General features: G+C 34.5%; 1 protein-coding gene across 1 annotated transcript in view; it reads right to left on the bottom strand.

Moving 5' to 3' along the window:
- LOC140329775 (uncharacterized) overlaps positions 1–11934 on the bottom strand; it is a 35425-nt gene extending 23491 nt beyond the window's left edge. The window contains exons 1-19 of the mRNA XM_072410167.1: positions 11899–11934; positions 11573–11740; positions 10851–11024; positions 9049–9182; positions 8330–8451; positions 7725–7952; positions 6799–7035; positions 6440–6559; positions 5934–6139; positions 5744–5813; positions 5110–5277; positions 4866–4979; positions 3773–4036; positions 2892–3038; positions 2468–2649; positions 2197–2377; positions 1865–1990; positions 1044–1160; positions 297–431 (exon numbers count right to left, since the gene is read on the bottom strand). Coding sequence (XP_072266268.1) covers positions 297–431; positions 1044–1160; positions 1865–1990; positions 2197–2377; positions 2468–2649; positions 2892–3038; positions 3773–4036; positions 4866–4979; positions 5110–5277; positions 5744–5813; positions 5934–6139; positions 6440–6559; positions 6799–7035; positions 7725–7952; positions 8330–8451; positions 9049–9182; positions 10851–11024; positions 11573–11740; positions 11899–11934 — 2929 coding nt within the window. The remainder of the gene's footprint in view (positions 1–296; positions 432–1043; positions 1161–1864; positions 1991–2196; positions 2378–2467; positions 2650–2891; positions 3039–3772; positions 4037–4865; positions 4980–5109; positions 5278–5743; positions 5814–5933; positions 6140–6439; positions 6560–6798; positions 7036–7724; positions 7953–8329; positions 8452–9048; positions 9183–10850; positions 11025–11572; positions 11741–11898) is intronic.
- Between the last annotated feature and the right edge of the window lie 315 nt (positions 11935–12249).

Raw genomic sequence — 12249 nt, 5'->3', positions numbered from 1 at the left:
CATGACTGGATAATTGAAGTGAATATTCATACAATTGTTTAATAAATTTTCTTAAATATTTTAGTAAAACAGCCTATTCATATTGTACTGAGTTCTGATTGCTGCTATTGGAACATATTCTAGGTAATTTATTGTTAAATAAAGCCTGGTATGTTTCATTAACAGTAATATGGAGGTCAAGATTGGACACTTACCTACACAATCTGTCCCATTACCAGAGTATCCATTCCTACAGGTGCATATATAGGATCCCACAATGTTGGAACAGTTTGCCCAAGCACTACAGTTATTTATACCAAGAGAACATTCATCAATATCTGTGCAGTTTTCTCCACTAAATCCAGCATTACATCCACAATAGAATGAGCCAAAGGTATTATGACAAGTTGAGTCCGCAGGACAGGCCGTGGAATTGCGACATTCATCAATATCTGCAACATTCATAAACATAAAACACTTTAAATTTGTAATGGTTCTGTATTATTATTATTACACAGTATTTATATAGCGCCATCATATTACACAGCGCTGTACAAAGTCCATAGTCGTGTCACTAACTGTCCCTCAAAGGAGCTCACAATCTAATGTCCCTACCATAGTGATATGTGATTAATGTAGTCTAAGGTCAATTGTTAGGGAGAAGCCAATGAACCTAACTGCATGTTTTTGGGATGTGGGAGGAAACCGGAGTACCCGGAGGAAACCCACGCAGACATGGGGAGAACCTGCAAACTCCATGCAGATAATGTCGTGGCTGGGGATCGAACCTGGGACCTAGCGCTGCAAAGGCCGGAGTGCTAACTCCTGAGCCACCGTGCTGCCCTTCTGTAACTTCCCTTCCCCTCCAACCCTCCTCTGTACTATTACTCATGGCCTTATTTATAATTGTTATCCTTGGGCCTGCTAGACAAACACAGTATCTGCCTCTCTGCAAGCTCATTCTCCAGCTTTTGTATTTTTTTGTGCCATATCATATCGATTACATGAAAAAGTATAATGATACTGAATAGCCAAGAAATAATGGCCTTAAAGATCAAACTTACCATCACAATTGGCTCCATAGAATCCTTTCAAGCAAGCACACTCATAGGAACCATTTGTGTTAATGCACTGAGATTGGTTGGGACACATAGTTATGTTCATTGCGCACTCATTGATATCTGCAATAACACAATGATGTAATTTTTCCAACTGAATTAAAAAAGACAACTGGTGAATTGACATGAAGGGACACTTTCCAATAATACAGGTTGAGTAGAAGGTTGCCTGTAATTTTTCAGACCTCCCTGATCAGAATCCACAAGATCACATCTTAAACATAGAGAGTCTATGTGAATTGGTTGGTTTAGAATAATAAACATTCAATAAGAAATATTAAGAGTACAAAACATCCATTTTGCAAGATTATCAAGTATCAAGCAAAGCCTGTATGTAGGATAAGCAAATATGAATTCCTTTATGTATATACACTAAAAAAAGCTGATCATTTACACAACACAAATAGCACATTGACTGAATTTGAATTTTAAACAAATTACTCTGCAGGACATTATATTGGGTATGGGGATTTTCCCGACCATTTTGATGCACACTTTTTTTACTTACCTACACACAGCCAACTTGGATCACCCTGATATCCTGGCAAACAATCACAGGAGTAATTTCCGGGGAGATTTGTACAGTTGGTATTTACACCACATGGAGATGTGACATTGGCACACTCATTAATGTCTGAAAGGAAGATAACAAAACTCTCCTGATAATAATGTTCACCAAGGTAATATTTCACATCTAAAGTATCTAAGTGCTTTTTTTTTTAATTTTGCCTTTATTAGGAACTAGTTATTTACACTCATGGACTTACCTTCACACAAGGAACTGTTCAGTGCATCTACTGTATAGCCCTCATTACAGCTACAGGTGTATCCTCCAACATAATTGTTACAGATTTGTTGACAATTCGAAGTATTTAAATAACACTCATTAATATCTAAAACAAAAATAGATAGTATTTTAGATTTTTACTATAATGTGTATGCATTCTGCTTCATGAACAATTCATTATTTTCCTAAATCCATTGATGAATAGACATTCTAATCTACAGCAAAAACTACGGCAACCAACTTACTTACCCTACGACAAAAAGGATAAAAAATTGACTCATTCATTGCAATATTACAGATAAATTTTCTTACCTGTACAGGTTACCCCATTTCCTGTTAAACCAAAAGGACATGGTCCACAATCATATCCTTCCTCTGGAGCTTTATGGTCTTTGCAAGTGTTGTTATCAAAACAGTTGTTTACTTCACAAGCATTGAAATCCTGTTCACAGTACATCCCAGTCCATGCTGCAGAACAGCTACATCCTGCAACCTACAAATAAATGAATAAATTGTAATTTAAAGCACATATAAAAATATAGTAACAAATATATATGTCACAAAACAATGTTAAACTTCTTACCATGAAGTTTGTGGTTTTGTTCCCTAGGCCTAATGGGCTGTTATACAGGCAGCTGCCTTTGTTGGTACACTTGCAAAGAACCAAAGTCAGGACAACCTGCGTAGCGACCTTGGAATCATTAGCTATGACAGAGACGTTAACAGGAGATGAACTGGTGGGAAGCCATACCAGCGTTCCATCCGCTGCAGGACAGAAAGGACACATAATCAGTAAGGAGTCATCAGGTACGTGAATTGCTAGACAGAATAATGTGAAGGATGTAATGATGTCTGTATAGAATATCATACCAATTTCATTAGCTGGATGGCTAAATTAAATTTCATCATACACAAAATCATCATCATAGATAAGCAAAATGCAAGTGGAATTAAAAAATTTAATGAATTAAAAAAAAAAACATGGCAGTGAAAAGCAATACATTCACCTGTTATATTGATATCAGAAGAGTCAGTCTGCAGAGAAAAGACCACTACATCATTGTTCTCATCTGTGGCTGTGTAAATTACTGTCAAAGGTTCAGAGAGCTTTGTGTGGAGGGTGGTTGGTCCAGTCACATTAGGGGGGAAGTTATCTGCAGAAAAAATATTGTTTAGGTTGTTGTAAAGAACAAAGAAAATCATTGTCTGACCAAATATAGAACCAATAAATCTAAAAGTATGTATAAAAGAATAAACATAATGGATAGTTTGGGAGAAGATACAACCTAGCATATGCAAACTGACCTGCCACAATATAGTACCACGTATTAAACTAACAGTTTAAATAGCTTAATATTATGTGTCAATTTGAAGTAGAAACCATTTAAATATGCACTCCCAACATATATTGCCATATATTTTTTTTTTTCTAGTTTCCATCATCTTCATAAAATCTAATTGTAAATGTACGTGTGATAATGAAAGAATGGTAATATTTATTTAAATGTTTGTATGTTTAATAAAGTGAAGGCATAGATACTTTTAGTAGTCCCAGTCTCTCACTGATTTCAGATCAATTTTTTGGAACAGTACTTCTAAAGATTTCTGAAGGTAGGTGCCTTTTTAAAAGAGGTGTACTGCAAGATATGCCACACAAGGGGCAACCTGATCAAACCTGATCTTTATGAAAGATCTACAACTTATTTAAGTTGGGCATACCCTCATATCTTTATATATATATATATATATATATATATATATAATTATAATAAACATAATATGTACAAATACTGTGCAAGTCATGTCAACCTTTGGCCAATTCTAAAAAGTAAAACATTTAGATTTAAAATAAGTAAGAATAGTAAAGATTTATATAGTCATGTCTTACTCATTGAGCTGCTCTGTTCCTTGGCTTCAACAACGCTGCCCAGCGTGGCTTGTCCAACTTCAATATTTTTAGTACTTAGGATGTCAAAGATACATTCATCATTTCCTTTGCAAGTGTCATTTGCTTTCTTGATAAAATCGGGGTCACTAGTCAGTAGCAACTCATCATAAAACAATGGTACAAAACTGTTATTATTGTAGGTGTACCAAGATTCTCCTTCTGTCTCATTGTACATAAAAATGCTGCTAAATGGAGTTGTTTTCCCTTTAAAGTAAAAAAATACATTTAAAGCCTTGAGTAAAGCAAAAATAACAAGACAAGTTTTTTTGTGAGCTACGTTTTATAAGTGAACACCAGTAAATACCAGTAAAAGACCTTTCATTTATAAGGCAACAATATATTATACATGTCTATACAGTACAATAAATACCATGCAATGTATGCTCCAGGTAAAAACAAATGAGGAGACAAGACACAAGAGACATAGAGTGTTGATGTGCATCGGAATCAAAGCATAGTAGATTTTTGGGGATGAAAATAGACACTGATGTAAAAGAGAAACAGATGAGAAGTGGTGTAAGGGATACACATTCAAAACATGTAAGACTTAAACATTAATTACTACTACTACTACTACTATATTCAAAAATAATGATTTGATAAATTGCATATCCAACATAAAACAAATAGCCCATCAAATAATTAAATAAATATTATATTTAAATAAATAAAATGTGTTTTTCATCTTTTGCTGAAATATTTGCTATAAATCCAGAGGTTTCCTCTACAGTATCTTTTTCTGCTACTAATAGTTATCAACCTAATGAACAGCATCATTTACTTCACACTCTAGTTTCTGGACTGGCCCTAATCTGTGACTGGACAGTAAAATAAGAAGCAGCAGAGTGTTCAACTTATTTTTCTGTCATTCCATATTATCTTCCTATCAGGACATAAGTTAATTTAGTCTATTTACTGCACAAGCATTACAAGAGGCCGGTATCAGGTCACAGTCAGGTAGTAAAATCGCTTGTTGTAATGTATTTAGGTTTTATATTTCAGTTGTAGCCAAAGCTTTTGAACAAATACTTACATGTCAATCCAATTTCAAAAATCAGAGATTCATTGGGGAGCTTCACTCCATTAAATTCCAGTTTTGTTCCATTGGCAGCCATGAGATCATCAGATTTATCATCATTAAACACACCTACATTTAATTAAAAAGCAATCATTGTTAAGGTTTATTTTCACAGTTGAGCTTGCTTCCCATTACATGAAAGATTAGTTGTCATTTTTCTTTTGCAGTTATCAGGACTGTATGATAAAATATAGCTTACCCAGAAGACCTTCTGTTTTGTTCTTGTAAGTAACATCTAGCATTGTGGTAAAGCTCAGAGCTCCCACCTTAGCAGACACTGTGATTGAGATCCCACCATCAAAAGAAGCCATTATTTCTTGTTTCTCTGTTTTCTCCAGTGTAATCTTATCCAGATGTGTAGAATTATCTTTAGAAAAAGTAAGATGAAAAATAAACTGCATGCATATACACAAATATAATGATCACATGTGTAATCAACATTTCATGAATTCATTTTGTGTTAATTTCTGTTAAATTAATTAAAAGGGAAACCTGCAGAAATCATGTTACCTAACAATTATACCCGTATAAAATAAAAGATAAATTAGTTTTATAGATAAAATATGTACTCTTAAGAAGTAGAAAATTAAGGACATACTTTAGGCGCACAGTCTGTGAAGGTGAGGTGTGCAAAGGGAAAGAATCTCCACTGATCCCCACCCATTTGTCTGATCCAAAATGAAAGTGAAGGGGGGTGCTTGGTGATTCTGCCCCCTTGCCCACCTTTTGAAGGTTATCTAGCTCATGCTTTAGTTAGTAGCAGTTGCTAGTCACATTTAGCTGAGCATGATTATTCAACAGCCTATATATTAAAATTTACTGAAGCCCCTTACCTGGTAAAGTAAACGTGGTACCATTAATCCTCACAATGGTTATGTTGGTGTCCTGTAGTAACCACTCCACCTAAAAACATCATCACAGTCCACAGATTATGCAGTGTTTACAGTTTACTATATCATTTGTTATTGTTTTTACCACATACAACTCCATAAAAGGCTTCAACACATAATACACATAACTTACCGTTGTTTGATTTTGAATCTTTGCAGCCAATCCAATAAAATTAGTTGCCTGTGTGCCATTGCCAGCTCTGCCTGTGCGTCCTTGGAGTGTGAACATAAGTGTGTTGTTCTCATCTCTAACATTAACCAATGTAAACTCTCCCAACCCATTGAAAGTATACTGAACACCATCCAGTGTGCTGATGTGAGGGTCTCCAAACAGCCATCCTGAGAAAATTAATGAATTAAAAATCACATTATTAAGGAGCCTGTTTCACCTGTTTTGTGTTTCTAACAATATACAAAGCTTTTGGACTAGTTCTCAGCTCATGCTGAAACAAACTTGGGCCTTTGTGCCTTGGGTGCTGAAAGACATTGTCCTGGCACTGATTTCTGCTGTGAGCTAGAAATGCAATGTTATACATCACTTGTTATATAAATGCTGATATAACATGTTTTTTGTATATTTTCTATTATCTCACTTCGGCTTGAAATGCTCGTTAACTTGAGGTTTTATTAATAGCTTACCAAGACTTGGTGGAATATATCCAGAGCAGAAATCGTAAGGCCTTCTAGTTCGGTATAAAGAACAGAGGTATGAAGAACCAGAGTATATACAACAGTTATTATATGGATCCACTTCATTTGCTGTAAGCACAAAATAAAGAGAAAGCTATGGTATTATCTGGTATACTTATTGCATCGACTTGTCAGTGTAAACCATAATAACATTTTAGGTCATAAAAAAAATGTACAAATTCATAGGGATCAGTGGATCCTACAAAAGCTTTAGAGCAACCAATAAAAATATATACCATAGGAAATTCATACTATATAAAAGAGTAATTTGTTGTAGAATTTTATTTATTGTGAATAATTTTGGTTACCTTGGTATTGACTTCTAATGGTTTGCACCTGTGACCAGTAATAGCTATAATACGAGTTGTAGTAATAATATGGATTTGTCCACCGAAGCCAGCTGTTCTCATAGTCCCAGGGAGTTGGTAAGTATCTTTCTTTCTCTCCATAGGACAAACTTTGCCAAATATTGTAATAGCACCGTGTTCCTCCTCCAAACCAGGTTGAGAATGCAGTCTGAAAAGTGTAGTACTGACTATACGAATCTGAGAGGGGGAAAAAAACAAGTAATAAATGCAAAGACAACACATGTGGATAATAAATTTCACATCTGCCATATATACATAGAAACCTAACACTAATAGTTTTTTGGTGGTAAAAGCAGAATAAATATTGTGGTCAGTATTGTCTCCACTATTGTAAAGGAACCTCTTAATATTAAACACCATAACTCCCTAAACCCTAAATTGAGCATACATGCCAATTTCTGTCCTAGCAGCCTTCCATGGGGCATTTCCCATAGGGCACCATGATCATCAGGAGAACCCAGTGTGAGGCAATCACAGTACTTCTTACAAATAAATCTTAAATGATATATATGTATACACACACACCCTTATAATACTTTTAGACAAGTTGTTTGGTTGATGAAATAACCCTTCTTTCCCAAATAATTGTTATACAGGTGGTTTTACAGCTTTTAGAAACATTAAACATTATGAAAGAAATGTTTAGCAAGGCTATAAAAATTATAGAGAGTTGCTTTTATTTCTTATGAACAGGCTGCTAAATCAAACAGAAGAGCAAAGTACAATGTAAGAAAGATGAAAAAAACTTGGACCGACAGACTTGTTTGCACGGTGTGATGTTTCTTGGAGTAAGGTTTCAGATCTGGAGTTTTCTGCTTTATCATTATTATTTTCTGCACTATTACTTCTAACAGCTAGACACTGACCTGTGTATTTCTGGGGAATGCCATAGTTTTGTAGATCACTTGCCCGTCTATAGGAAGAATCAAATATGGCCTGTCTGTATGAGCATGGGCACGGACGTGAATAATACATCCAGAAAGGGTTTTCATTTGGGTTCATTTCATTATAATACCAGCTCAAACATTTCTGCTTGTAATTCACAGTGAATGCTGTATTATATTCCAGGCGATATGCCCAATACCCAATTTTATCTGCAGACAAAAAAAATTAAAAATAAAAACATGACTTTTAGTTAGGTCATACAGTACATAAAATTACTTTGTTTCCCACAACAGTATTAAACATATTAATATTATTATTACTATTATTATAAATAAACAATATTAATACAGCACCAACATTTTACACAGTACCATACAATAAATAGGGCTTGCAAATGACAGACAGATACAGACAGTGATATAGAAGGAGAGGACCCTGCCCCAAAGAGCTTACAATCTAAGAGATGGGGTAAACGCAACACAATAACATATGACATAAATAGTGTCCATTTTTATTTAATGGTTACTTCATCAGATTTGTGATGGTTACACATCGGTGTGTTTCAAATAAAAATCAATGAACTTACTTGTGAATTGTCCTTTGTACTGATCAGGAGTGTATCTTTTATGGATACTAGCAGTATTATCTGTTTGTGGGTCATTGTATGCTGGGAATTTGGAATCAAAACTGGAATATGATGGTTCTCCACTACAAGTAAAACACAATCACAGAAAGCACAATAGGAATCACCATTAGTTACTATTTCATTGAGCAATTTTATTCAGCACTGCTGCTCCTTAAAAGTTCACGTTTCAAATAATAGGCAAAAACTTGTGTGCCAAGTTGTGTGTGCCAAGTTTTAATTTTAATTCTAATAGTTTTCATTATAGTTCTTCTGAAAACAGTATTACATGATACATTTTAAATTCAGTCATATGTTTAGGAAAACTATAGGAAATGAATGAAAGATGATCTATAGAAAGGCATGATCTGGGTTTTCCAAAAAACAGTGTTCAGCATACAGGACTACTGTAACTATGTCAAACAGTCCGAAAAGCATTTATCTGCAAATTATTTTTTAATATATTGGTTGTTGTTTTATAAATATACCCATAAAATTTGATTGGTTGTTATAGAATTTGATTGGTGACAGTGTTACTACAATAATTGAATTATTTTGTATACACAGACTACTGAGAATATTGTAAGTGAATATGTATACCTCACTGTGATAATAAACACTAATAAAGTATTTGACATTTCCATACACCTTTGTTAGACATAATTACTGAAACAGAGAAATACCTGAAGTAGCCCATCTTGGGTAAGTAATATGGAGGAATTGAGTAATAATTCCATTTCATTCCTCCATCTTCAAAACGCATAAGGCAGAAGGAGTAGATGCCATCTGTGACCAGTACAGCTTGATAGGTGCTTGTCTACAAGGAACACATAAATACAAATGATAAAACAGGACAGGCATGCAGGCAATTGGTGTTACTAGATTGGGAATGATAAAGTACCTACATTCTTGTACTAGCCAGGCAAACCTGGTATCTGCTATTGTAAACTCCTTTAAAGTGGACATTTTGCTGAGATGTAAACTGCCATTCATTAACTTATCCTAAACAATACAGATTGCCTGGCTATTGTTCTCCTCTGGGTTAATAACTTCAGAATCACTTCCAGAATACAGCTTATGTTTACAGTTAATTGTGACACTTCTAGTGCTAATGATACTACTAAGAGCAAAAGATTATCTTTACATCCAGGCATTTTTAGCATTCTTTACAATGCATTCAGTAATTGTAATTATGATATTTATTATTGTTAACTTGAAAATCAGCGCTGTGTAATATGTTGGCACCAAATAAATCCTGTTTATTAATAATAATAATAATAATTATTATTATTATTATATAATGCTGACATATTGCACAGTAGCTTACATTATCTCTCAATGGTAGAACCACCTTAAAGTTATAGGTGCAAGGAAGAGAAAGTAGGTACAATGTTTGTTAAGATATACATGTAAATAGGATTATTAATGCTGGTAAAATCAAGCCTGGAGCGAGATAGGAAGGGAGCATAGTAGAATCATAACTGGGCAGACAGGGAGCAGACAGGATAGGTTTAATTAGTTAGTTTTGGTAGCTAGAAGGGTTGGGTTTAGGGGGCAGAGGTGAAGAAGGGATTAAGGTGTGAGAGGTCGGGAAAAAGCAGTGCCTCTTCCTGACCCCCCCCCCTTTTTTGAAGTAGTATTTTGTTATATTTATGGGGCTTATGGAATACAGGTCAAGCGGCTAAGGTCCTCAAGGGGTAGTGTTCATTGATACATATTGACAGTGGAATTGGGGACCCATCTTGGTGTGGAGTATCCATGGTTTGTGGAAAAGTTTTGGTTAGACAACATATGGTGGTGGAGGTCAATGATGAAAGAAGGAAGTTACATTGTTCCCAAGCAGTGAGGTTTGGCAGCTGGGAGCAATTCATATTAAAGTGGAAGCAGACTACATGTGTAATTGGGGTGCCTTCGAGGACCAGCAACCAGTTTGATTAAGGTTAATGTTAAATAATGTTAAATTAATGTTAATGGTTATTGTTTAAGTTATGTTTATTACAAAGTTTGTTAACAATTTGTCATGGTATTTATAAATTATAAAAAATATAAGTATTTTATAAAGTGTTGTAATAAAAGGCCTTCGGTTGGGAGGTGGTTAAAGTTGGGTATGGGGGCTTGGTTGGGTTGGTTTGAGGTCTGCAAAATCTGTTCTGCCACAGTCATGTTTGAAAAACCTTGTTTCTTTGCTTATAGCTTGAAATGCACACAGAGATAGTCATATTTTATTACAAATCCAGTCACTTTTTTTTTGCTTTGCAGTGCTATGGAATTGTTGTGCTGTACAAAAGTATGGGGAGTTTAACATGTTAATATGCAGTCAACAGTGAATATTCTAACTGTTTAGAAAATATATAAAGCTGTCCACGTTATTTCCAAGCAGAGTCGTGTGGTATAAACTTCTGTATAATGTTTTAATCCAACAAATGAAATCTGTGGCCATTATAACATATAATACCATCTTGCATGCATTACAGTACAATTTTACCTCTGTGGAACTGAAGAAATATGCAGGATATGGTAAAACTCGTTCCCAAGTTATCTTTATTGCCCAGAGAGCCTTGAAGTTTGAAGTTGGGAGGGTGAAATACGATTTTATTTCTGTTTCAAGTTTAGTTTTAAAATCACTGAACTGGTTTGGTGAAGCCTGGAAGTCATAAGTCTTAAAAAAAACACAAAATTGTTATACACAATGTTTCTTTGCCTATCACAGGGATGTTTGAACAGTAAGAAATAAGTTCAAAGCCACAAAAAATTATCATCAATGCTATACAATTTTTGTAGGGTAGAGGTGAAAAACTGATACTAAAAAAGCATGGACATACAAATGTTTACTAAATAGGAAATATAGTATAATTATAGAAAATCTTTCATCTCTAGAAAAAAATCTATATACAAATAAAAGAAAACTGTGCTTTTATAAGCAGCCAGTCTATGGAGGCATTTGGATGGCAAACTACCCCAGAAGATACATAGAGCCTCTGAACAAATGCTTATAAATGTCTAAAGTCTGCCAAAGCTTTCACAAAAAAACAGACCAATTTGTTTTCATTTCAACTATTTTTACATAGGTTTGTAAATGTATGCATGATGTAAATCACTTATAAAAGCCTAAAAATGAAGTCTGAACATACCCTAATGCTGTATTTGATTCTTCTATGTTAAAGCCCTATAATTACACTGCTAACTTAAAATATTGACTTATCTTACCTGGTAGTACAATTCCCCCATACGGGAGAAGTCAGCATCTGCCCAGAAAACAGCGATCATGGGAGGAGTATAATAGTCATTGCTGTAGAAACTGCCTAATGGGTAACGCATTGTGTAAATGGGGTCATAAGAATTACGCTGAAATATGATTACACCATTGTCCGTGAACTGTGGTAAAGAAAAAAAAATATTTTCAGTTTTAATTATAAATTTAGTACATACTTACATTTAAACTATAAATTATATACATTTAGTACATATGAGTTGATGACAAAATCTAAGATATTCTAGCATTACTGGCAGCCAAGCATTAAAGAATGGGTTACCAGATAGAACTGAGTCTCCAGTTTTCTTTTAACCATTGTATACTATTGATCACAAATCCTAAAGAAGAGCTCTAAACCTACATTATAATTGTGTTAAAACAGAAAGTGTGAAGAATTGGGCTGATTTACTAACGAAAGACTCAAAACTCGTGGTATACCAGTGGTTAAAAATACATGACTTACATATAATTTGTTGTAAAAGGAGCCACCAAATGGAAATCCCATTGGGATATTAATGAAGGGTGATACAAAATCCTGTCTGCGCTGGGTTACTTTGTAATCTTCCTGATATTCAAACAGTCTGTTCTCTAAAAATAAAGGAAAATAAATCAGTAACAAATGTAACTTACA

Source organism: Pyxicephalus adspersus, chromosome 4, assembly GCF_032062135.1.
Source record: "Pyxicephalus adspersus chromosome 4, UCB_Pads_2.0, whole genome shotgun sequence".
Lineage (NCBI taxonomy): Eukaryota > Metazoa > Chordata > Amphibia > Anura > Pyxicephalidae > Pyxicephalus > Pyxicephalus adspersus.
Note: the sequence above shows the minus strand (reverse complement) of the source record. Positions and strands in the feature narration are given on the sequence as shown.